Raw genomic sequence first — 27,371 nt, 5'->3', positions numbered from 1 at the left:
CTGAATTGCTATAACACCCATAGACTGTATATGAGAAGTGGACGTAGTCACCATGACGTCATTGGTTTGTGGAATGCCATTTTGAAGCCTCGACTTCGGCATTTTGGCCGTTGCCATCTTGGTTTTATGCAACCAGAAGTGACACTAGAGGGTGGAGCTAAGTATAACCAAATAGAGAGGCTAAGTCCCGCCCCTTCCTGTGGACCACAATGGGACCTTATTTCGGAAAAAACATGAACGGTAGTCAACGGCAAGAGACAAATATCTTTTTGATCCCGTTTGAATTGCACCATGAATCACACTGTATGATGTTTGTCAACTTAAAACATAATTTTGCAAGTCAAAAATACATTGAGTGACACTGTGTCATTATTTTTGCAGGTTCTTTCTTACCATGCCACTTGCTCCAAGACTGAAGTTGACAAATTCAAGGTAACAGATATTCACCGTTATAATCATAAGATTTGTCTCAGTAAATTTCCTTTCTTCCTCTCAACACTGACAGTAGTAGTCCGCTTTTTAAACTCTGAGCTCAACGCTGATATTAAAGTCACAACTCACGTGAGACATTGCTTGTTCTTAAAGCCTCATCCTTTAACAGAAGTAACTGCTGTCAAAGGATAAGGCTGTCAATATTCTACATGAAGCCAGGATGAATCACACACACATGACTTCAAATGCTATTTTGCGGGATCTTTTCTGCTATTATTTTCTCCTAAGTTTTATGCATATTGTCTATGGAATAAAAGTAAAATAATGCTCGGCTTCCACTGAAGGAAATGGTTTCCAATTTACAAAAAGAAACAGGTATTGTTCAAAGCAAATATTAAGAAATCCACTTGTATTCCAGCACAAATACAGCAGCGGCACCTCTACAGGGAGGAGAAAAACATTCATTACACTGCTCTGTATAATCACTATACAGTACTTGTGCCAACCTATCAAACTTAATTTTACAGAGGAAACAGAATGTGTCCTTACTGCTAAATATATTAAACAAATGAAAATACAAAGCAGCAAACGAGAAATTATCATCAACACAGTTTCCTACCTAACTGACGGATAACGATCTCCAGTGGCACACATACAACGGTTTGCATGATATCTTACGAAAAGTTATTCGTCCTCATTTTTTATTTTCAAAATAAACTTGCTTCTCCACAGGAAACAAGTTGTTAGGTTTAGTCAACAAAACTACTTGGTTAGGTTTAGGAAAAGATCATGGTTTGGGTTAAAATAAGTACGGAATTGGCGTTACTTGATGTCTTGACATTTTGCGAAGTACTTGCATGTGTCGGTCTGATGAATACGTAACTGAAAATAGTCCACAACAAATGCGCTGTTTACTCCTGCTTGAGTAAGGTTTGCTAAAAACGTTCCCAACTGTTTTAGGAAAAAAAACAAAAAACTTTTTTAAAATAAATATAAAGCTGATATTTGTGACCCATTTAAAGATTCATGTCTTAAGTAGGAATGATTAGGCGGCGTAGGATGAAGTGTCACAGAGGGAAGTTGGAAAGTAGTGATAAATAGACTAAATTGCATTGTTGGTTTTGATCTTTTCATTGGGTTTGTTGACAGTAAGTAAAATATAAAATAACATCAGCCTGTAAACCAAGACCAAGATCACAGGAGCACGTTTCTGGTTTTCTGGTGAGGACCGTCTGTCCTCTATATATTGCAGCGTATACACACGCTCGGTGTGGATTACAATTTGTGATCATCAGGTTTGCTCTGGTGGTGCAGGTAATTGCCATAATATAATTTAATTGTTCTCCTACTTCTGTAGATGCGTTCCTTAATGTCTCCGCTTTTTATTGAGTTCAATTAAGACAAATGAAAGAAAAGAATATCAAATATCCATTATTATTCGGCCAAAACCCCTCCATTTAACAAAAGTATGATGCAAGGCATCAACAGTAAAATGGACTTAAATGTAACTGTTGTTTACTAGAAAGTAAAGTCTTGGAAATTTAGCTCATAATTATAATGATTTATTTTACCCATGGGCCCTTTAATTCGTTTTTCTAATAATTTCTAATTAAATAACAATCTGAATAAAATAAATATGGCAACAGAGGGGACTTATTGTCAGTCCGTCTTCTAGACTTCATTTTCCAGTTCCTCCAAAGCACTGCAGTAAAAATATGGGCCGAGAATTCCCCAAAGAAAATAAACTAATAGTGGTATTTGAAATGGATTACTCCAATCAATAGGCAATCATTCTCAATTCATTATTTATAAAGAGTAAAAAAATGAAAATATCTACATTTTTAATTAGCATGACACTTCTGAAATATAGATATGACCTATTTTCCTGCACTTTCATGTGTAGGCTTTTCCCCTGTGGCCGTCACCGCAAAGTAGGAACCCCGCTTCCCAGTGTGCTCGTGTGATCTTTCAGCCCCCTCATCCAGCGCCGCGCTCTCCTTCCTGCCTTTCCCCCCACTTTCTTTCATAACTGCTCTACATATGGAGCCTCACGAAGCACACTTGACTGGGATTCCACCGGAGAGCAAATGGCAGCGGCAAACAAACCTGGCTGACATTTCGTAACCCGAGGCTGTGAATTAAGAGAGAGAGGAGAATACCTGCTGACCTGACAGGCAAACATTTGTGAGGGAAAACATGGTGGCTAGAGAGGAGAAGACGATAGAGAAACATGGCTGTACTGAAACTATAACACAGATTTGCAAGAGGGCTTTGACTCATTGGTTAGAAAGCATGAAATGGTCATATTATAAATGCTGACTGGAGGCAGATAAGACATATCTGCTCATTAGACCACACCGAAGATGGCAGACATGGATGCTTCAGTATGAATATGCTTAATTGGAATCACATATGTGTTAAGTGTTTTGGGTTTTGTTTGAATAATAATAAAAAAAAAAGACATTGACGATGATTACTACTGCACGACTACGTTCGTCAGTGAAAGTAAACAACGGTGAAATCTTGCGGTAAAGCTCCCTCATTAAACTTAACCCTCTCCAAATGAGTCCTCGGAGTCTTAATTAGCATGTCTCCATATTTCCATGTATCATCTGAAAGTGGCACAGCTTCCTCTGACCTCTCCACGCTCTTCTGCTCTCTGAACTCTTCATGTTTGCTATTCCTCCTTAATGTTTCCTCTTTTTCTACAATGAAACAGGCTGCTAACATTCCCCTGGTTTGCGAGCTGGGCATCGGTAAGCTCTCCTTCGACGATTTCTCGCTGGACGTTGACGCCATGATAACGGCCGCTCTGAGGATGTTTATGGAGCTGGGAATGGTGCAGAAATTTAAGATCGATTACGAGGTGAGAACACGAATGGGTCTGTCTTTATATTTCCTTTGAATACTTGACTGAATTTGCCCAGATTACTGTTCCTTCGGTTGCCAAATCCTAATGTGTCCTCGTGACAACTGCTGACCCGTGTGCTCATCCCTCTCTCTGTCTGTCTTCCCCCTCCAGACACTGTGCAGATGGCTGCTGACTGTCAGGAAAAACTACAGAATGGTTCTCTATCACAACTGGAGACACGCTTTCAACGTCTGCCAGTGCATGTTTGCCATGCTAACGGTAAAGATCATGCTGCTATGACTGCAGATCATGAGATCAATTTCAGTCAGAGACACTTGCCTTAAGGAATTGACATCAATCATTCATAGCAAATGTTCATTCAGTCTCAAACGATATGAGCAGCAGTGAGGATTATTCCCCCCTAAATGAACACATACATGAACATTAGATTTTAATTTAATCAACAATACCATAAGCCTTTAGTACATAAGACAGTTGACACTGATGGAAAATAACTAAATAGATTTACTCAAGTACTGTTCTTCAGTACAATTTAGAAGTTTAGAGGTTAGCAGTTCCACCTAAGAGAGATTTCCGCTCTCAACTTATCAGATGATTTTAATTAAATAACTGCTTATTTCTGCTTTAACTGCTTTCTCACGACCTCTCAGATCAGTCTCAAACCTATTTTTTTTTTGCAGAACCAGAACTTCAATTACATTTTGCTGATAATAGTTTGATTTATAGATTATTGGATATTGAATGAAGTACTTTGATATTGTTGTAGTGATACTTTTACTTAAAAGGTACTATATGGCACAATCTACATGTATTAATCGCATCGCGTTGCCAATGTGTGAATGGATTGTAACGTAACTTAAAAAGTGAGACCTTCCCCGACTTTCTTGGTTGCCTATAATGGCTTGTGGGCTGATTTCTATGTAAAGGTCGACTCGGGAAGGTTTTGCCAGGGAAATCAAAAGGATTATGTGTGTTCCTGAGTGCCTTGCCTCTCTTCAGCTCCACTACGGCGCCTAACGTAGCAAAATACTATCTTGAGTGGATAATGTCACCTAATTCATCCAGACTAAAAGGACTGATCTGGCTGGTAAATTGGCTAGCTTGCCGTTTGCAGGTTAGTTACGGTTAACGGAGCACGAGCGCGAGCAACGGGATGCTGACTGCAGTTCACTTAACACCCTTCCACCAAATTCTTTGAAAATGGGGCCAGTAGTTTTTCCGTAATCCTGCTGACAAACAAACAAACAAACAAACAAACAAACAAACCGGCGGAGGTAACAAGGATTTTCTAAAAGTCCCACTATAGTACCTTTAAGTACAGCATCTTAAAACCTTCTTTTACCACTGGAAGTTGGGGTGGTGGAGGGAGCTCCTTGGCATGAAGGTGTCAGAATAAAAGTGAGGAGTGTCAGGTCATAATGACAGTCGTGTATACCTGCATGAATATGATTGGACGTTACTAGTCAGCTGGTTGCTGAGCAGCTGATGAATGAGCCAGGGATTGTGGAGCATGAATGAAGCAGCTAATGCAAGCCTGACTTCAGTGCTTATTGAAATATTGTTATTATTAAAAAGGCAGATAAAACAGGATACATTTCTATTTGACTAAAATTCAAATTCCGACTCATTGTGTTACTAACTATACAAACAACCACTTGTGTGCAGAACCAAACCAGGGATGTTTGTTTGAATAGAGACCCCAAGAGAATTACTTCAGCACGCCTTTACTTCATCAGGTCCTTGGGGCAACACACATACACAACCATACGCTCTTATACAAACACCAGTGTTGTTCATTTAATCAAGCACAGCATTAATGCGTGGTGTCCCATCTGAATTGATTATTGGCAGAGGGAGATGAAATAGTAGTGTGTAAGCTGTTCTGGGCCCCTCCACTCTCCTGCCATGTGTTTTAATGAGTGGGCTGAGGGCCGTGCTATCTTCGCCGCTATCCCCACAATGACCTATAGTGACTCACTCAGCACATGGCCTCCAGAAGCCATCCATCCAAGCCATAACGCTCCCCATGTTACTGCAGTCCCACTGGCTATCTAGAGATTTAGGATGCTGCTACTGCTGGGAGGGCTTTTCATTTTTATTCAATGTACTCCTCACAGTCTCATAGAATATAAAGATGCAGCTCTTATTTGTGTGTTTATGTGTGTGTTTGTTTTCTCATTGGCCTCCTCTCCTCTGTGCCGATCAGACGGCGGGCTTCCAGGAGACTCTGACAGAGGTGGAGACCTTAGCGCTTATTGTGGGTTGTGTGTGCCATGACTTGGACCACAGGGGCACCAACAACGCTTTTCAGGCGAAGTAAGTGTTACCGCTTTATCTCTATGTCTATGCCGCACACACACACATAAACACGCTCCCTCCTACACACCGTTTATAGTGTGTTTTACCACCTGCAGCAGTCTGCAGTAGACCAGCCCAGATCAGCAAGAGTCAAGTGGCAAATTGTATAAGGCTTATATAAGGGTCTGCTTAACGAAGAGCCTGTAAACACTGCTGACACTAAACACATTTAGATCAGCAGCTAAAATCGCTATTAAATTGCTTAGACTTAGTTTTCACTGCCCTCACAAAGGTTATTATAAATAACTGAATCTGTAACCGAGATGGAAACTAGGTGGAGGACGGACATAATCATGAGCTAAATTAGAAATCTTAACTAGAAAATAATTAAACAGAAATAATCTTGTTAATCCATTTTTGTATTTTCATCTCAGCTCTGTGTCATCATATCAACTGTCAAATATAGTTTGTTTTTATATTTCTTCATTATTTTGAGCTAAGTGGTCTGAATTTAAATGAGTGTTGACTCGGCTAGTGCTAAATTAGTTTAGGGTGACAAACGATGAAGAAGGTAATTAAGCTCTTAACAGGAACACATCTGAACACATCAACATTTGAGAGCCTTTAGTTTGTTTGTTTTTACTTCATCAGGCGGTGCATTGTAGTTGTAGTTAAGGATGTATTAGGGGGAAAAAAAACTACATTTTAAAAGAATTTATGACTTGTTTGTTTTACACAGCAACACTTCCTGCAAACACATTTGAATTTAAATAAGAATTTCAATAACTACGAGGTTAAAATGCAAACTCTGTTTTTAATTGATGGTTTTTACATACATAGCATATGAACAGCATAGGAATTATATTGAGTATTTTTATATGTAGTTAAAATTTAAAAAGGTACAGTGTGTAGGATTTGGTGGCATCTAGTGGTGTGGTTGCAGATTGCAACCAACTGAGTACCCCTCCGCTCACACCTCCCTTTACAAGACTGCGGTAACGTGAGCCGCCGAGTGCAAAACAGTGGTAACACTGTTCGCCTCGCTCAGATTCAATCCTTACGATAACACTACTTTAAGAGCAACAGAACAGAAGTCAGACGCGATACCATGGTTTTACACTCTGCTGCTCACGTTACCGCAGTTTCACAAGCGTGTCGGAGAACTACGGTGGCTTTCAGGTAACGTAAAAATGTTAAAGGCTCCCGATAGAGCCAGTGTTTGGTTTGAGCAACATGGCGGACTCTGTGAAGAGGACCCGCTCCCTATGTAGATATGAAGGGCTCATTTTAAGCCAATGAAAACACAACGATTCTTAGATTCAGGATCGAAAACATAGTTCTGAATATAATTTTAATTTCTGCTAATAGAACCCCAGAAATACTACATACTGTTCCTTTAAGGCACAAGAAAAGAATTGTTGACATAAGCTTAATTTAAATAATCAGATTTATCACAAATCCTTTGTGATCACTGACTGTTTGAATTCTATTGCAGCTATCTTCACCTGGTTGTTTGCCTTCAGTCCAACTGTATGTTTAAGATCAATGTCCATAAATTGTATGTATTTATGAAGAGGGCAAAAGTCCTAATATGCTCACCCGACATGTGATGTGCACACACCCTCTACAGCTAATAGCCAGCGCTTTAACCTCATAGTCATTGCTGCATTTTCAAATCAGATTTTGTGTTTTCTTTTGCGCTGCTGCCTGTCTTGGCCAGGTCACCCTTGAAAAAGAGATTCTTAAAGTTGCTGGTTAAATAAAAAAATAAAATCCAATGTGTTGAAGGACAGAGACAACACCATAAAAAACACATTACTGTTCTAATGCTTTCTGACATTACTGCAACACCAACACTAGAATAGAAACTAGATCAAAACAAAACTAAAACTTTTTAAAGATAATTTTTACTGTGGAAATGGCAGAAAATAGAAAACATGCCTCAACCTTCAGTACACCAGGCTCAGTTCTCATGAGTCTTTTTTCTCCACATTAAATGATCATATTCAATGTTGAATGGTTGAATTTCAGCTGCAGTTTAGCTTATGGCTCTCCAGCTTCGTTTATTATTGGCTCATAAGTCGGCGACAGAGTGCAGAGAGAATTGGTAAGGGAATTACAACAGACTCAACAGCAGACTTTGTCTCTCAGTATGTGTTGAATGCTGATTATGTTATCTCTCTTCCTGATCCCTGTGTGTGTCTATGTGTGTATCAGGACGGGCTCAGCTCTTGCTCTGCTTTATGGGACCTCTGCTACGCTGGAGCACCACCACTTCAACCACGCTGTCATGATCCTGCAGAGCGAGGTGCACTATGTTCCAATATCTGCTACAACGCAGTTACCATGAAGGTTCTGCTAATGCCGACCACTGCATGTTGTATTTGTGCAACACGTTCACTTGCATATCAGGCCATTTCAAACACCATCTATAAGTAGACGATGAGCGCTAAGGTGGACAAATAATAGAAACACCTGTCAGTATAACACCTCTTTAAACATTAGAACCTTCATGAAGGGAGGATTTGTTGCAGGACTGTTGTATTAGACTGCATTCGTTTTAGCAAGGTGTTAACTTAATAAACTGGCAACTGAGGGTATATTATACAGTATGTTCATAATTATGTAACTTTAGCACTAGCACTAGAATGAAAGGAATAGTTCAAACACATATTTGATTTCTTGCAGAGAGTTAGACGAGATCGATACCACCATAAACTCATGTTTACAATGTTTACTGAGGTAATAAATCAAGTGAGAAGTAGGGTCATTTTCTCACAGACTTCTATACAATCCGATGTCTTTTTGCAACCAGAGGAGTCGCCCCCTGCTGGCTGTTAGAAAGAATGCACGTTTAAGGCACTTCCACATTGGCTTCACTTCTCAGACCCGCAGGTTGCCCACTGGTTATATCTCGTTTGTTTCATCTGTACAAAAACCGAAGTATAAAATCAACATGTTTGTTTTTTTTACGGAGGGTTATGAGCTGCATAATTTCTTATCTGGGCACAGTGACTTCCTGGAGTCTTGTCATCACAATGAGGTTAGCAGCCAACCAGAACAGAGCCAGACTAGCTGTTTCCTCCTGTCTTACAGTTTGCCGCTGGCAGTAGATTCACATTTAAGATAGAGATATGAGAGCGATGTTGTCATCTAATTGTCAGCAAGAAAGCAAATAAGCGTATTTCCCAAAATGTCGAAATATTCCTTTAAAGTAATGTAACTTGAACCATGACGATACACCTGACTGGGTACGGTTCCTGTGTCTTACCTACTATATATATCTCTTAACTTTCTAGCCATCTAAATGAAAAATAACATACTAAGTTTGTGCCCACTGTGCCTGAAGGCAACCATGTGTTGCCTCAATGTCTGCTGTATGTGAGCGAGTAAACAAAAAACAAAAAGCTCACACTGCCCTCAAATCAATGTAATTACAGAGGCGATAGATTTGGTGGTAATTGGTTGAGGGAGACATTTTACCAGGTGACTGCCTTTGCATGAAGTTGTAATTAAAGACGTTTTGAGGGAGCAGCTGAGACGAGGCTTAGTGGGGTTTGTTCCACTGGCTTCATTATCGCGGTGCTGACAACACAGTAAGCTGACAAATGTTTGCTTGGGATATCATAATGGTTTCTGTTGATACTGGGGTTGAACTACCGCTGTCCTATTAGCATATAAATGAATAATGTGGCTAATTCAAGTAGAAATCTCACGATTCAATCTGCCGGCCCCGCACAAACCATTAATTTAAAACTTTTAAACGCCACTCACTCCTTTTGTATCTTTCAATTTTCTCTCGTCATTCTCACTTCCTATTTTACTTGCCTCCCCTCCTTCATCCGCTCCAATTGTGACAGACCGAGAGGAGTGCTTTCTGTCTCTGCTGTTACGTAGTTCAATATTTCATGGTAACACATGAGCTCATGAAGGGACTTGCAGGAGCTTTACACTTGGATTCCCAGCCTCCTTTAAAAGGAAAAAAAAAGTGGTTATCCAGTTTTGCAGATCTCTGCTAAGTTCTGCAGGTCCCCTTATTCTGCTCCTTTTCTGTTATCACCTCTACATCTTCCATTTTCTCCACAGACGGACCTCTCCATCCTCTAGAGGAGGGTGCCTAAGTGGTGAATGAATGTATAATGCATGGTGGGGAGAGGCTTGTTTTAATGATAGAGAGCCTCAAGTGAGAGATGTTGCTTACTTATTAAGAGCTGCTGGGGAGCTGCTGGCTTCCCTCCTCCCCTGCACAGATCCATTCAGTTTTATTATTGAGTGTTTTTTTAACCATTATGGTTTAGTCCTGCAAAAGAGTTTTTCACTAAAGACTTAAAGGGATAGTTTGGGTGTTTTGAAGTGGGGTTATATGAGGTATTTATCCATAGTCAGTGTATTACCTACAGTAGATGACGGTCAGCACGCCCCCAGTTTGGAGAAGCAGACAGGAGTCACGGCATGGAAGCAAAGCAATGTACTGATGTGGACGGGGCCGGCAGCAAAACGTATTTTAGCCACCTAAAAAATTAGTTCAAGTTTACGCTTTATTTCCAATCATCAGCCCTTTCCAATGGTCGAACTGAAGCCATTATATCGCTGTCTTCCATCAGACAGCTATATTTCCGATGGAGAAATGAAGCTGTTATCTATGCTCTCGCCAAAGCCACCAGACTCCATTGAAAAAAACTGCAATTTTACCCCGCAGAACACGGGAGTTGCTGGTCTACCGCTGCTTCGATCGGTTAGTTTGTTTGTGTTATTGTGTAATTATTGTAGTCCGGATTCCCCAAAGTCACAAAATAACACAAATAAACGAATCAATCGAGGCAGCGGTAGACCAGCAACCCCCGTGTTCTGCGAGGTAAAATTACAGTTTTTTTCAGCGGAGTCTGGTGGCTTCAGCGAGAGCATAGATTGATACAACAGCATCAGTTCCCCGTCGAAAAGGCCTGTCTGACAGCAGCCGGTAAAGCGGGGGAAATATTCTAAATATAGCATACACTTAAACTGCTATTGATTGTTTTAGGAGAGCCTTTCTTTTAGGTGGCTAAAATATGTTTTGCTGCTGGCCCCGTCCACAGCAGTATAATGCTTTGCTCCGGTGCTGTAACTCCTGTCTGCTTTCAAACAACGTCACTTCAAAACACCCAAACTGTCCCTTTAATCCCTCACTCATTCACTTCCTCTTATATTATAGATATTCAATAGTACAGTATGTAGCCCATTAAATGTGACACATTACATGACGTTGTGTACATGCCATTAACTTTTTTTAGTTCCATTGAGTACTACAGTATATTGTATACTAAATATCCACATCCAGTGATCTGTATCAGCCCGTATTGTCAGCCGTCTCATATATATATCGGCCAAGCTGTTAATAAATAATTCAAAAAGTCTCTAAAATAAACCCATGTAACAAGTAATATGGACCTTCTGTTAAGTAAATGGTGCCCGTCCTATACATGATGAATAATTAATCCAGGGACTTTATTTTAGGCTCTTTGTGTGCAGTTAGAAAATGTGTTTAGAGATTCTTTATCATGGTATCTCTGTATGTGTCTCCACAGGGTCACAATATCTTCTCCAACCTCTCGTCCACAGAGTACAGTGCCCTCATGCAGCTGTTGAAACAGTCGATTCTGGCCACAGACCTCACACTTTACTTTGAGTATGTTCTGCTAAACACCACACTGCTTATTAAACTGTTAAATCTCTGTATAGTGAGACAGAGTCCACAGAGCTGGGCTGACTGTGTACGAACTAATTTACAATGAAGCATACCGAGTCCCTGTTCAATGTTTACTACAGCTTTCTTTTAGGTAATACCGCCCCCTTGTGGATTTTATGTCACTTACACCTACATATACAGATGTCTTTGTCTCCCTTTAGGAACAGAAACACTTTCTTTGAGCTGGTCACCAATGGAGAGTACAACTGGAACGTGAAGGCTCATAGAGACATGTGCAGGTAACGCCCTGCACACACAAACATGGTGTCTCTAAAGCTTTAATATCATAACATGAAATTAATCTGTTTGATTCCTCTCAGATCCATGATGATGACAGCGTGTGATCTTGGTGCTGTCACTAAACCTTGGGAAATATCACGCAAGGTGAGAAATACGCTATTATATATGAAAAGCAAACAGCTGGTTGATTAATCAATAGCTGGTCAAAAAGAAAAAATAACAAGCAACTATTTTGATTATCATTTAAATATTTTTTCAAGCAAAAATGACTTCAGTAAATTTATATCTATGTATTTATCTATTACATTTTCTTTTACAAAGTTAGGAAAGCAATGTTTAATTCAAGCCTGATGTTGCCTTAAACATAAAAGAATGATCCCAGTCACTTCCACACAGTGAGGCATACAGCTTATTAATTAAACACTGGGATCAGATCGGTACTGGCCGATACCCAAATCCTAGGTATCGGTATCGGGACTGAAAAAGTCAGATCGGTCCATCCCTTTGCCATCATCACCTTGGGCTTTAGGATGTTGTGACAAGCAATTTCCACACAATTTCCTTACATTGTATCAGAACTGCACCGATTAATCGATTAGTTGTCAACTGTTAAATTAATCACCAACTGTTTTTATAATCGATTAATCGTTTAGAGTAATTTTTAAGGAAAAAAAAGGAAAAATTCTCTGGTTCCAGCTTCTTAAATGTGAATATTTTCTGGTTTCTTTACTCCTCTATGACAGTAAACTGAGTATGTTTGAATTGTGGACAAAACAAGACATTTGAGGACATTTACATCACCATTTTCTGACATTTTAAAGACCAAACAACTAATCGATTAATCGAGAAAATAATCGACAGATTAATCAAAAGTGAAAATTATTGTTCGTTGCAGTCCTACATGTTATAGATCAAATGATTAATTGAGAAAATAATTGGAAGATTAATTAATAAAGAAAATAATTGCTACATTCATCTTTTCCCTCACTCCAGGTTGCGGAGTTGGTGACCAGCGAGTTCTTTGAGCAAGGCGACAGAGAGAGATCAGAGCTGAAGCTCACGCCCTCCGTGAGTCCCTCCAACCATCTGTTTTCTGTTCTTTTTACAGTGTGTTTCACCTCCGAGACCACCACAAGATATATTTTCTCCGCAGTTAAAAAAAAAAACACTGCTCCACTGCCTCGCTGCTGTGCCAAGAGCAAACTGTGCACCGTGTAACAATACACAAAACACACAAAAAAAACTCCCCCTACACAGGATTCAAAGCAAACACTGATCTTTCTATTCATTCAGCTGTAAACACACATTTCACGCATTTTGGTGTATTTTCACTTGCTGAGATAGTAAATGTAAAAATAGCACAATAATAATAGCAGATCTTAATTCATAACTAATTCAGACTGTCCTCAAAGCCACAGCGCCACAACAGAGGAGCCCTGTGTGTTTGATTGAGGAGCTTTGAAGGCTGAACTGTGTTACAAGTTCTTAAAGGGGGAAAAACCAACAGCTTTCTGTGTGCAATTAATGGCTGTTGACTAATCGAGCCAGGCCACATTGCCTCCCCTCTGAAATAACTAATGCGGTAGCCTCAGGTCTGCCGCTTGTGTCAAACCTTTACCGCTCTGTGTGTGTGGGTGTTGGAAATTAAATATTAACTTCTAAGTCGCAGCCAAGTAACTATCTCTGAAGCACAGCCTCAGTGGAGCCTCTCAAGTTCAGGCTGCAGAAGAATGAGGTAGAATAGGAAATGTACGTGAAATAAACTCTCGAGAGCTGAGGGAGACTTTTCTTAGTAACAGTAATCCTGACTTCCTCCTTTGTTTCTCCAGCACAAATGTAGGTCTAACTTTTGTGTTTCAGGCCATCTTTGATCGAAACAGGAAGGACGAGTTGCCAGGGCTTCAGCTGGAGTGGATTGATGGAATTTGTGCGCCGCTTTACGAGGTAAACGCTTGAAGCTTCACCGCTCTCTGGCCTTCATTGTGTCGTGCTTGTCACACACACACACATACACAAATCTGCCTCTGACATCAGTAGTCGCTGTCCTTCCTCAGCTATTGTCCCCCTCACTGACGCCAGCAATGAAGCTGTCACCAACAACTTTTTTTCTTTTGCAGCCACAGATTTCTCACTGAAAAAGAAATTTCTATTGAATGCTCTGAAACAACTTAAAAGGTTGCATCCTGTTCTTTTGAGAATAGCAGAGTGAGTGTGCACTTTCTGACTGCGAGAGGTAGTGGAGTGTGTGAATAGAGCTGTGATGTTAGTCGGGTTAAATCCCCTCAGTAAGATGGTGTACTTTACTGCACGGTAATGAAATAAGGACTAACGCACAGATAGAGAGGCGGATTTTATTGTAGGATCCCGGCCGAGCAAACGTTAGGGTCAGGCTTAGAGCTACTGGTTATCTTTCAGGGAATTAATGGAAATCTATACTGTGTCCTCGCCTGTATAGTAATGTGTGTGCATGTGTTTCTGAATGACGTCAAGAGAGGCTCACCTGCCCCTCCCACTGCCGGCAGCAGCGGCTGTGTGGGAGAAAGACGCAGGCTGACTTACTGAGGGGATCTGTTAAGAGATGAGGCGTGCTGAAGCTAAATTCATGAAAGCAAACAGTTGTGAAGGGAGTCAAGGATAAAATAGTTCATTCACTCTTACAGCACTGGGTGATTTTCTCTGCTTTTGTATTATTGTTAAACCTCCTTTCCTTTTTACTGTCATATTAAACACATTACTCTTAGTCATCACCAGTATAAAACAAACAATAGATCATCTTCACATCTATTGAATTATCCCAGGATCAGTGTCAAAAGTTAGAGCAGACTTTATCTACGCGGGGCTTTGGTTTCACCATTGTTACAGTCTGTGTAGTGTAGATAAAAAGCATCAAAGCGGTGTGTGTGTGTTGTCTGCGTGGGGGGTTTGTCTCCACGCCGCCTCATGTAAAAGGCTGATGTTTGGAGAATGCAGATATGGAGCTCACGATCATGCTGCTGCCAATTAAACTTGCGAGGGGGAGAACAGAGGAAGTTCAGAGGCGGCAAGGTTTTTTGTCCGTGGGCGGGAGAGATCTCGTTCTTGATCTCGCTGATCTCCTTCTCCTGGTGGTGGCTCGCTACTTTGTGGAATATTAATCCCCCCCATTATATAACCTTCCATCTTTACAGCCCACCATATGACAGTCTCTCTTTCTTCTTCTTCTTCCTCTGAGTCTACCTCAGTGGAATAATGATGCTGCGCAAACCAATGACAACGGCCCACTGTGGATATATGCTGCGGAGAAAGAGGGACATTGTTCTCCTTTAGAAGATTCTCTTCTTTTAACTCGCAAATGAGAAAAATCCGTAAAGATTAACACGATCAATCCGCTCGGTTTTTGTAGTTTTTGAAAATCACAGCTGTGTGTACTGTGTAGGCCACATGCCACCACAGTGTGATATCATTTTCATTAACAGTTAATCTGCAGAAAACCTTCTCAATTAATCGTTTGGTTTATAAAATATAGATTATAGTTTTATCTAACCAGAGACAGGCCTCACATGAGCACCCTGGCCACATAAAACATAGACAAAATTACAAAAACATGTAAGACAGGCTTACGATGAATTAGATAAAATGTTAATTAGTTGTTATTGGACTGTTAAATGCCATGATTTGTGTCTGATTGTCTACTCTACGATGAAAATTTATGTTATTATTTGATTTGATGTGTGTGTCAAGTTGACACCGCTATTTATCTTTTAAAAATCTAAAATTTGATGCCTTCAATTTTGTCAGTTTTTCCTGTGGTATCGAAAATGGTATTGATTATCAATATTTTTCAAGGTATCGTATAGAAGTTAGAAATTCCAGTACACGATACTGGAACACAATTCTGTACATTACTCTGCACTTTACTGCTTTTTGCACTTCTATTTAGATGCTAAACTGCATTTAGAGAATAGTGAAGAATGCAAATTTCCTAAAGCCCAAGTTGATGTCTTCAAATAGCCTGTTCGGTCTAATCAACAAAACCAAAAGCCCAAAATAACCGAGTTATAATCGCCTAATACAAAAATGCAGCAAATCCTCCTGTTTCAGAAGCTGGAACCAGTGAATGTTTGGCCTTTTTGCTTGAAAAATGAAGTTACAGAAGATATAAGTGTAGAAGAAGAAGAAGGTACAGTCTGTAGTGAGTTTGCACATGGCAACCAACCGAAAATTTTCCTGTGTGCCAAGCGTGTCGGAGAACTACGGTGGCTGACGTGAAAACGCAAATGGCCCTATCTAGAGCAAGTGTTTGGTTTGTCCGGTCTGGGCTACTGTACAAACATGGCGGCCGGCTCCGTGAAGAGGTCCCGCTCCGTATGTAGATATGAAGGGCTCATTCTAATGTAACGAAAACACGATTCTTATTTTCAGGTGATCATACACTAAAGAAAACATAGTTATGAATATGGTATTCCATTTTTGCCAATAGATCCCCCTAAATGCTACATACTGTTCCTTTAAATAATGATTTGATCATCAGCTAATTGTTTCAGCTCTACATTACCATACAGTACACACACACACACAAAACCAGATATGTGCGATAACACAGAAATAGTCAGATTCCATAAACCGGCATCGACTTTATCTCAAATCACAGAAATGGAAATCCATATTGTGCTCTAATGTTGCTTGGCATCACAGGTGAACAGCTTCATGATTCGTAGCACACATGTTCAAGCAATTGCAATATTATGAATTATTGAGTCACACACAGTTTTTTAAAACACCTTACAGGACATATTATGAATTCTTAATGAACAAAGTTTGGCTGACGGACGTTTTTTCTTAACAAAGAAAATAGTCTTGATGTCTGAACTTGGCCACATTATAGAGCTTTGTTCTGGTCCACCACCCACACAAGTGTTTTAATTGTTCGTATGAATTAGTGAATACACCCTCTGAATATAAATGCATTTAAAGTTCAGTTAATTGGCAGCTGTAATTAGTTGTTTTCTCCATGTATAACAACACATTTCATTTCCCTTTCATACGTACATTACACAATCCCCAGTGTGGGTGTAGCGTCCTTTTTATTTCATTCACTCTTACAATGGCTGCCCATTTCCTCCTATATATATGTATGTGTGAATAATGTTTTGGTATGTGGGACCCACGCCCACGTGTTATATTTCCATATGAAACGAGGTTAATGAAACAACAACTAATTACAGATTTCCCTGGAAATCCAATAGACACAGTAGACAATGTGAGGAGAACAGAGGGAACAAACCCCCCGTCTCTCAGGTAATTTATTAAAATGCTGGATGACAGCTTTGACTACGCTGCCACTTACAGTTCAACACAGACGAATGACAAAGGCGACTTATCTCAGCCATACATGTGCTTCTAATCTCTAAAGAGCAGCCATTTCATTTAAACTTAAACTATCGAGGTACTGTATGTTGCTGTTATTGTAGCAGCGTGTTCTCTGTATTGTTTCATTTGTTTTGTAGTGCATTTGATGAATAATGTGCTGCTTTTCTAGCCCCAGTCTGTGCCTCCCATGTATTGTCATTATATTCTAGTAAAAGAGCTAAGCACCATCTGGTTTTCTGAAAAAAAGAAATACCTGTCGACATTTAAAAAACGCAAAAGGTAATTTTAACAAAACTCATTATTCTGAAGTTGTTTCCAGAATCGTCAGTGACTCCGTTTCTCTAGTTGCGACACTCCCTAATCCAGGTAGCTGGACATGAGTTATGTAAAATACAGGCAAAATATTAACACGGTACTCTGTATGAAAATATAAAATATTGAAAAAAAAACAAACACAGACATCTCCCATACTGGACAACGCCGTGGCAGCGACCTGTCAATCACAAGGTAGCCACGCCATAAAGAATACTCTGCTTTATGGTCTATTTGACTCTAAATGGGACCATAATTTACTAAATGAACATCATGCTGTATAGAAGAAGACTTGAAACTAGCGATTGACACCATAAACTCATGTTTACAATGTTTACTGAGGTAATAAATCAAGTGAGAAGTAGGCTCATTTTCTCATAGACTTCTATACAATCAGACTTCTTTTTGCAACCAGAGGAGTCGCTCCCTGCTGGCTATTAGGAAGAATGCAAGTATAAGGCACTTCCACATTGGCCTCACTTCTCATACCCGGAGGATGCCTCCTGGTACAGCCTCACAGAGCTCCTAGCTGATGTTTTTTCATTGTCTTTATATCTCATTCAGTGTATTTTTCCATTCTCATCTTTCTCCCTCTCCCTCTAGACTCTCGTCAAGTTGAATCCCAAACTCCAGCCGATGGTTGACATGATCAAAGCGAACAGGGCCAATTGGGAGGAGCTGAACATGAAGAGACAACGTGGCCAGAGTATTTCTGCACCCTCGAGCCCCTGCAGTCCCGGAGACAGCACAGAAACAAGCGGCTGCACCGCGGCCAAAACGGGCAGCATACCGTGCTGCAGCGGCGACGCCGACGGCACACCACCTAAACCCGTTAGTTAGCTTCTGATGCCATCTCCGAGCTGATCTTGTAGGCTTACTTCCACTAAAATGCAGCCTGCAACAGAGGCCGTGCAGTGCATGCAGAGGTTCTTGGGCTCTGCTCCTCTTCGCTTTTTGCTGCTAGAGATGAGCTTTAGACTTGAGCGCGGCGCTATCATAAGTGGTTTTTCTGCTCTCCTTCAGTCTTCCCGTGCTGAAGGCTGACCGAGCTGTGTTTGGCGAGCTTGTCGGAGCAGCTACAAATCAGCTGATGAACACCACGTCAGAAAGGAAAACTCAAACCACTGTGTCAACATGTCAACCAGCGAGCTAACACTAACTATTCTGGGCATTGCACAGATTTTCGGCTCAACAAGGCATGGAGAATATTGGAGAGGAATGTTTGTCTCCGCTGTGGTTCGTTTTGCTCTCGGTACCTCCTCGTTGCTCGCATTTTGTCCGGGGTAACAGAGATATTTTTTGTAAATCTGTACATAGGCTATGAAGTTATTTACAAGTGCTGTTTGAGAACCTGTAAGCTCGGGATTGTAAAGTGGCTGTAGAGTTTCTGAAGGATAAAGGGGTACAGGAACAGCAGGACCTGTGACGGCGCTTGCAATGCAAATTGAGTGCTCCGCTCCCTCCCTTCCTTCCTGTGCCTTGTTTTAAGATCCTAATGAAAAATGCATGGCCTCCTCACCGGGATTCTTAGATAGTAGGGAAATCCATGTTGAACCATCACATAATGTTTTTGCCATAATTTATAAAAACCAATGACTGCAGTTATGTTTTGACCCCATGTTAGCCACAAAGCATTAACATTATATACACATATAGAAATCTATTTTGCCCAGTTTTATAAATGCAGGGTGCCACTTGTCACACACACAAACACACACAATGTGCCTTGATGAAGTTGTTCTGGTATCAATTAATTTCTGCGGTAATTCCATCTACTGATTTAACACTGACTGCTGAAACATAAAGTACTGTTACATTTAATAAACTCACTAAACTACTTTGAAAATAATAGTTTTGATATTGTTATTTTAAGAAATACACTTACTTCGATGAGAGGATACCACTCAGATATTCGTCTCTTAAATAAAACTACAATAAAAGTCAGAGCTTAGCACACGGCTTTGTTGAACACTCAATTCTGGCTGCTCAATCACGGCGTTCTACGGTCTGTTATTTCTTTTTAGCAGACTGTTGCTATGTATAACAGACCGTTGCTATGTATAACAGACCGTTGCTATGGAAGCAGTTCTGATGTCGGACTCTGGCGGACCGTTTTTGTGTCAAATTATTGATTTCTTGAGTAAGTAGCTGTGTAATAAGCGGGATAATGTACAGCTAGTGGGTCATTGTTGTGAAATAAATCCCTTCAGGGCGATCCAAGACCCCTCTGCATCGTCCTGTCAGGGTTTATTTCACAACAATGACCCACTAGCTGTACATTATCCCTTACTTAGCACAAAGTCTATAAACAGAGGGAAACAGCCAGCCTGGCTCTGTCCAAAAGAAATAAAATCCGCCAACCAGCAGCTCTAAAGCTCAATATTTACAATGTTATGTTTTGTTTGTTTAATCTGAACAAAAACCAAAGTGTACTGTTTTACAAAGCGTTATGTGTAGGACTATGTCTTTGCCAGGACATGTAACTTTCTGCAGCCCCCCCTGGTTGCCTGGCAACTTGCCAGAACCATAGACTGTATTTAAAAAGTGGACGCAGTCACCGTGACATCACCCATTGGTTTGTGGACCGCTGTTTTTAAGTCTCGAGTTCGTCATTTTGGCCATCGCCATCTTGTTTTTTTGCAACCAGACACGAGAGGGTGGAGCTAAGTACAACCTAACGCTGAATAAGACATTTTTAGGTGATCAAAATGTTACAATTAACTTTCATAAACTGAAAACACACTGTGAAAGGGTTAAAGTTGTAAGACGAAAACACAGACAACGTCGTGGCAGTGACCTGTCAATAACAACGTAGCCACGCCCTAAAGCATCCCCTGCTTTATGGTCTATTTGACTCTAAATGGGATCATAATTTACTAAATGAACTGTATTGCTGTAAACTTGAAACTAGCGATTGAGACCATAAACTCATGTTTACTGAGGTAATAAATGAAGTGAGAAGTAGGCTCATTTTCTCAGACTTCTATACAATCTGACTTCTTTTTGCAACCAGAGGAGTCGCCCCCTGCTGGCTATTAGAAAGAACGAGAGTTTAAGGCACTTCACCCACTGGTCAGAACCAAAAATAGTCAGACACATAACTCCCCTGTAAAACAACGAATTGCCGTTATTACTTTACGGAGTAAACAAATGAAATATAACATGTTAAATTGAGAGCTTTAGAAGTATTGGTAGGTGGATGTTGTTACCTTTGGACAGAGCCAGACTAACAGTCTCTATGCTAAGCTAAACTAACCAGTAGCTTTATCTGAAAGTGGTATCCTCTTGTCTAACTTGCCGCCAGAAAGTGAACAAGTGTATTTCCTAAAATGTCAGACTGTTGCTTTAATCTGATTTCTTTCCTTTTCACAAAGCTCACTAATGCTACTGAAACAGCTTTTATAATCTCCAAAAGAAGACTGAGACACTGAAACTTGTAGTACTGAAGTGCCCATGTAGTCACAAGCTATTATTTTATTATTATTATTATTATTATAAGTATTATTTTTGGGTGGGGGTATGCCTTATGAATTGTGTTGTAGCTTTGTTAATTGGAGTTTAAAACGTGACTGTGCACATTGTGTGGCATGGATCTGTGTGCTCTACCGTACTTTAGTTAAAGAGCTGAATTGAAGTCGACCAGAAACATTTTGAATTGCATGTTTTATGCAGTATTAAATCCAACCACTTGCTAAGGATGTAGCAAACATGTGAGCCAACAAATACCTCGTACTTTGAACTTCATCAGTAAACACATTATCTCATCGGAAATGCATGATTTAAATTCTATTGCACCATGTTACGTGAATTATGAATATCGCCGTTCTATTTTTCTATTAGGTCTCCAAACGTGGCCAAACTACTTTGTCCTTTTTGCAATGTAACGTGCTTCTTGTATTTCTTCTTTCCTCTCCCAGTTTGGATTTATTTATCAGCGGGCTAAACTGAAAGAAACCTAGGGCATGAAAAGGCAAGTTTGCAATGTTTCTGTTCAGAGTTTAAATAAAAAATATGCTGCTATATATCCTCTGGTTTATTTGGACACAAAAATACATTAACAAGTATTTGACTATCTGAGTATTTTCTTTTCATGCTACTTCATACTTCTACAATTTAGAATGAAATATTGTTGGTTACTTTAAAGTTTAATTTTATATACAAAACACATGATGGTCTTATAAAATATGATGACTTGTTATAGATTGAACTACCCAACAGTATATACAATTGTTAAAATTAACCTCGACCAACTACCAGCCGTGGAAAGAGTACTAGAATATTATACTCACATAACTGTATGAGTATTGTTACTTACTCAAGTAAAAGCATATTTTTTTATTCCTGTAAAAAAGTACTTAGATAAAAGTAAAATGTACTCTGAGAAATTATTACCATATCGTCACATTTTTCAAAGTTATATGATGATATATGATACTACTGTTAAATACATAACACATTTTTGCAACAAACTAAATTGCATTAAATGTCAACATAGACCTATACATGAGTGGAACAACATCACACCACAGAGCCCTTATGTTCAAACCAACAGTATGTTCAATTTCTGTTCATTCTCAAAGCAAAACATAACCAGCCTCACTGGTCCCAGTATAACCAGTCCACTCAAGATTACATAGTCCATAAGGACGTGATTCTTAAAGCTTGGGTAGGAGACAATGGAGGAACTAGCAAGAGTAAGTTAGATTTTAAAAGTTATCCAACTTAAAACCCAGCCGAGCCCAGTTTAAGTCTAACTCTGTACCAATGACATAGCAACATTATAGCGACCAAAGGTGCTAAATGTGGAGAGGTAGTTGCCAAGGTAAACATCTCATAATGAACAATAAACATGGCTATTGTTAGTACTCACAGCTGACAAGGCTAGCAGCTCGTGGAGGACTCCGGTGACGCGCAGTGAGTGCGCGCAGGTGGGCAGGTAAGTAGGTAGACAGGTGAGGAGGCCGTCCAATGGATGAGCGTTTTACAGACACACAGATAGAGGCTTTTTTTTTTTTTGTCAGAGCATTGGATTTAATTGATTGCTTTCGAGATGTAAAGAGAATTTCAGGAAATATTAATGTTTCTAAAATGCATAACAAAAAAATGAATTAAATAATAGAAGTAAATTAATACATAAATAAATAAATGAATGAATGAAAAAGACAATACAAAAATAAATACATAAATGAATAAATAAAAAAATAAAAAATAAATAAATAAATGAATAAAAAAACAAAACATAAATAAATACATAAATAAATGAATAAATAAAAATCAATAACCAGCCTCTTCTCTGCTGAAGCTGCTAATTTATCATCTTTCTTTTGTTCCATTCTCACAGTTTATCAGGACATTTTTTAATGTGACTTTTTGGTTTTACTCTGTGACTGACGGATGCGACTCAGTTACTCAGGTCCTTTGCTTAAGTAAAAGAAATACCATAGTCTAAAAAATAAAAAAAAGTCTAAAAAAATACTCCATTACAAGTAAAAGTCAGAAAAGTACAGAAGTATTTTCAGCAAAATGTACTTAGAGTATCAAAAGTAAGTACTCATTATGCAGAATGGCTTCTTCCACAATGTTATATTATTATAGGACATTGTATTACTCTGTTTATATCACAAACAAATACATGTAAGAGTAGTTGAATGTTGTAGTTCATCAATGTGGAACCAATTTCAGATACTTTGTATACTGTAGATTTGTAGCATAGTACTGCATCATATCATATAATCATGTTTTTATATGTAAAAAGTAACTATATCTGTCAAATAAATATAGTGAAGTAAAAAAGTACAATATATCCTTCTGAAATGTAGTAAAAAGCAGAATAATTTGGACAATTAAAGTACAAGTATGTCAAAATAGTAATCAAGTACAGTACTGGAGTAAATGTAAATATGTAAATGTTACATTCCACGACTGTAGCTAAATACTCAAATACTGATTTCTAAAAACATACTCCAAAAAGTACAAGTACACAAAAATTGTTTGTTACAGTAACAACAGTAAAGGTAATTTGTCTCTTTCACCCAGAAAACTACAACAGTTAAATACTACTTACACTTCTATGCATCAGTCTACAGTAAGTCTACAATCTAATAATATATTATAGTACATTTTGTCTTTTACTTAAGCGGCATTTTCAGGACGTTAACTTGTAATGGAGTATTTTGATATTACAGTACTGCTACTTTTACTTAAGTAAACCTGAATACTTCCTCCACTACTGCTCAGTATATGCAGTATTTCTCTCAGTGCAGTGCTGACCTCCTGTGGACAAAAGTATCTTTACACATGACATGTATCCATGAAATACTGCAGCACATTTCATTGAAAATAAATTGCATGATGCAGTCAGGTTAGAAAGATAACAACATATCAACAAGAAAATGGGAATTAGCAGCAAATATATGAATCTGTCTAAATATATATGAATATTTCACAACTCCCTTTAACAAGTACAGTGATTGATGAGAGATAATGTTATGTCTTATTTCTATCTGCTGTATTCATTCACACAATGCTCCGTATTAAGCCCCAGTGTGAGGAGTGTAATAACTGCAGTGCATCGTCCAAGGCTGAGCCCTATTGCTGTTGATAGGTGGCGGTGACGTCAGCCGGCAGTGTGTGGGTGGCTGTGTGGGTGAAGCTGACTCCCAAATGAGCCTGTGTGTGTGTGTAGAAAAAAAAAAAATCTTCCAGTCAGGAAGCAAAAGACAGGCTGTGTTAAACTCCTCTGTGCTGGATTACCTTGAGCTCAGCAAGGAAACAAAAACCTGCTCTCAGGCTCCTGTTGACCCTCTGAGCGCCATCTGACAACACAAATAAAAGCTACTATTGAAGAGCTGAATTGTAAATGATGTACGAGAGACGGAGAGAGGAGGGGAGAATTCTGCTCTCTGAACATTGTGAAAGAAAAACCTAACAAATGGGATGTTTTTAGTTAAATTTATTGCACAAACAGCATTGACAAAAATGTACTCGGATGTTACGACGTCGTTAAGAGGAGTGGAAAATAACAAAAAGGTACATCCATAACGCTCAAAAGCTCTCTCATGTTTTTTGACACAGAGGTATAATGTCACACGACGGGTTCCTAATGAATGAGTTCTTTTATTTGGGGAAATATTATGAATTAAAAGGGACAGGAAAATGTGAAGCACAGATTATAAGGGGGAAAAAAGGCAAGATTCCTCAGCAAACATCTTTACTTTGCTTCAAAATCAATGGTACAAGTCTGGTATGAAATTGTAGTACATTACAGTATTGGTTCCAGAAACCCTTTACACAGGGAAGCTATTTCAGGAGGAATTTCTAGGCAATTATATGGAGCAGAAATAATCCATTTAGTGTATTGAACATAAGAAACATGATGTAGAAAGTTTTAGCACATAACAGTCACAAATATCTACATTTTAACAGCTCTCAGAGGGGTTATCTTTGCATATGCGGATTAAAAAATATAGTTTAGCTGTGCGTGAAGTTAGGAAATGTGTGTCAAACGTATGTTTACGGTGTGTTTTGCATGATCTGATGTGTTTCAGTCTTTGGTACGACGTGAGCACCGGGATCCAGAGGCCTTAAAACTGCAAACGTGGTCACATTGAAGCAGGCGTGATCGGGAAAAACGCGATGGCTTTTTCACTTTCTCCGTAACAAACCATGCAAGGTTAACGCTTTCAGTACAAAAAACTAAACACACAAGGAATATCTCTCTTTGTAATCACACTGGGGGGAGGAGGGGGGGTTCTTTGTTAAAATTTGGTGGGGCAGAGGGAGGTTTTAGTGGAGGCGCACACACACATACAGTCCAGAAAAAGTCTCTTATGGCAATAGGTCAGTACAACAAAAGGCATGAAAAAGATGAAGACACAGAAAACGTCATCATCAGGGACTCACTGTACACTAGCAGAGTGTTTAGTAGGAGGAGGGGAAGGCAGACATAAGCTTCAGAAAGGCACAGAGCTTTAGAAAGCGCATTCATCTTAGAAGTTACCACTAAAGAAGTGCCACGGCCACACACACACACACACATAAGGAAAGTAAAAACAGACAGATGAGTTAATCATGTTGGCATTTAGGAAATGGTTAAATGTAAGAAACATATGACAAAAATCAAGGTTTTGTTGCATCACGTCTGGTTGCATCATGGCTCCAACAACAAGCTGAGGCCGCGAAAAATGAGCTTCACCGCTGAGTGACAATGATTGTTAACAGCATATTGAGTGCAATATAACATAAAAGAAAAAAAAGGTTTGGGTGAATCGATAAATGGCACATGGAAAAAGACAACATCTCGGTCCATTTTAAATTCACATTTAGTATCTTATTAATCCAAAATGCACAAGATGCTTTTTTTTTAGAAAAAGGTGAGATGAAGGTGAAATTAGAGGAGGTTCCTGTTGCCGAAGATGTTTTTGGGGTCCACGTAGTCCTTGACAGACTGGAGCATCCCCATGCCGACTTTGGAGATGGTCTCTCTCATCCACTCCTTCCGAAGTTTCCCCACTGAATGACAGAGGAGAGAAAATAAATAAATAAATAAACTCAAGGAAGAGGACCGAGGGGGAGAAATAGAGGAATCGGCACGGCTGATTGCTCAGCGGGCTGCTGGGAGCCAATCAATCTTGTGAGAGTGAGTGAATAAACAGAGGGTGATAAATGCTTTTATTCAGAGAGGAGAAATGTTTTGCATGGCATGATTTATGGAGCTCAGCAGACTATCAAACTCATTAGGCTCTGTGTGTTCCCAGAGGAGGGGCCGGCTGGCGGCTGTAGCGGGCCGTCCCCGGCTCCCTCGCTCTTTGAGCCACCACTCCCCTCCGTTTCCCTCCCTCCAGAGTCGCTGGAGCGTTCGTCTCTGTGTGTGTTTCTGTCTCATTGTGCACACGAGCCGAGCGCGCTCCTCCAGCTGACCCGCGAGGGGTGTTGTGCTCGCTTGTCCTGAACGCCGCTCTGTGCCCTCTGACACTGGCCTGATCACCAACAGGGTGCCAAAGCCAACCGCGGAGCACCACACAATGCTCCTCTGTCAGCAGGACTTTGGCTTTCAGCCGCTCTTCACCCACCCTCCCTCCCTCCTCCTCCACCTCCTCCACCTCCTCCTCCAACCTGAGGAGCGAGGGAGGCTGTGGCACCAAGCCTAGCGAGGGTGCCCATTGCTTCACCAGCTGTCCAGTCCGACATACTCCACGGCGTCTGTGCCCGACAGGTTCTTAGCGGAGAGTGTGGAGCCAGCGAGAGGTCTGGTGAGTGCGGAGGACTGGGAAAACCTCACCGGAGAGCCAAACTATTGTTAGAGAACTTCAAATAAAATAGAAATTCAGCCACAATCTGTACAATGAAGATTGAGTTTGAGCTTTCACGTAGCATCTGTAGATGCTGAGGATTTAAATGCGTCATTTTTTAAAAGATTTTTTTGGGGATTGGGGAGTGGGCAAGAGGAATGACATCCAACAAAGATCCTGACCAAGCTAAGCGGGAAACTGCTGAAGGGCCCCAAGGGCCCCAGACTTACTATGTGTCATTTGGTCTTTGGTCTAGGGCTGTCCTAAGCTTCCCCTTCGAAGCTTCGGTGAGGAATAACTAATGAGAATAACTAATAATTATTAATGTTGAATATAAATAATGAATATTGTTGTGGGTTTATTCCTTACTTTATGGGCTATTTGGGGATTTCTACATTAATATTACCCAAAAAATGTTTAAAAACAAAGCATTCGAATACTGATTTGGAGGTCAAATACCATGGCAACGGTTAAAGCTTTGAAACATTCGGGTCAGCCCTACTTAAGTCATTTTGCAAATTTGGTAAGGTGGCTGAACACTAAGGCACAATATCAACTAAAGTGGGCCCCGCAATATTATGGTACATATTCCTAAATAAAGTGGTGTTCTCTGGTTCCAGTTACTCAAATAAGAGGATTTGCTGCTTTTCTCTGTTTTATATCAGTGTTGTTGAATATCTTTGATTTTTAGTTTGGGCTCTTTGTGATTTCTTTTTAGAATAAAAGTCTGATCCATAAAATAATAGAAAATAACTTTTCATATTTGCAGCTTCAATCAATGCTGTTACACAGTATGCACCTTCTTTGGCCACTAGCACCAACACCCCTGTAGCATCTGAAGGTTTGAAAGTCT

At 39.8% G+C, this 27,371-nt stretch overlaps 3 protein-coding genes across 10 annotated transcripts in view; 1 reads left to right on the top strand and 2 right to left on the bottom strand.

The window, feature by feature from the left end:
• The window catches only part of pde11a (phosphodiesterase 11a), a 43,401-nt gene extending 24,183 nt beyond the window's left edge, over positions 1 to 19,218 (top strand). The window contains exons 10-20 of the mRNA XM_037789472.1: positions 382 to 432; positions 3,152 to 3,298; positions 3,455 to 3,562; positions 5,511 to 5,620; positions 7,820 to 7,910; positions 11,167 to 11,267; positions 11,489 to 11,566; positions 11,648 to 11,711; positions 12,561 to 12,635; positions 13,428 to 13,511; positions 17,832 to 19,218. Of these exons, the coding sequence (XP_037645400.1) occupies positions 382 to 432; positions 3,152 to 3,298; positions 3,455 to 3,562; positions 5,511 to 5,620; positions 7,820 to 7,910; positions 11,167 to 11,267; positions 11,489 to 11,566; positions 11,648 to 11,711; positions 12,561 to 12,635; positions 13,428 to 13,511; positions 17,832 to 18,068 (1,146 nt within the window). The 3' untranslated portion in view covers positions 18,069 to 19,218. The remainder of the gene's footprint in view (positions 1 to 381; positions 433 to 3,151; positions 3,299 to 3,454; positions 3,563 to 5,510; positions 5,621 to 7,819; positions 7,911 to 11,166; positions 11,268 to 11,488; positions 11,567 to 11,647; positions 11,712 to 12,560; positions 12,636 to 13,427; positions 13,512 to 17,831) is intronic.
• Positions 1 to 22,292, bottom strand: part of osbpl6 (oxysterol binding protein-like 6) — a 101,256-nt gene extending 78,964 nt beyond the window's left edge. For 5 of the 8 annotated variants that reach the window (XM_037789475.1, XM_037789474.1, XM_037789480.1 and 2 more), the window contains exon 1: positions 22,099 to 22,291. The gene's annotated coding sequence lies outside the window, so the exon portion shown is untranslated. Of the gene's footprint in view, positions 1 to 22,098 lie in introns of all 8 variants that reach the window. The other 3 variants (XM_037789477.1, XM_037789481.1, XM_037789479.1) reach the window with 1 other exon arrangement.
• Positions 22,293 to 24,165: 1,873 nt separating this feature from the next.
• agps (alkylglycerone phosphate synthase) overlaps positions 24,166 to 27,371 on the bottom strand; it is a 35,766-nt gene continuing 32,560 nt past the window's right edge. The window contains exon 20 of the mRNA XM_037790765.1: positions 24,166 to 25,739. Coding sequence (XP_037646693.1) covers positions 25,618 to 25,739 — 122 coding nt within the window. The 3' untranslated portion in view covers positions 24,166 to 25,617. The remainder of the gene's footprint in view (positions 25,740 to 27,371) is intronic.

This window comes from Sebastes umbrosus, chromosome 13 (assembly GCF_015220745.1).
Source record: "Sebastes umbrosus isolate fSebUmb1 chromosome 13, fSebUmb1.pri, whole genome shotgun sequence".
Classification (NCBI taxonomy): Eukaryota; Metazoa; Chordata; class Actinopteri; order Perciformes; family Sebastidae; genus Sebastes; species Sebastes umbrosus.
The sequence above is the reverse complement of the archived record's forward strand: the minus strand, read 5'-3'. Positions and strand labels throughout refer to the sequence as shown.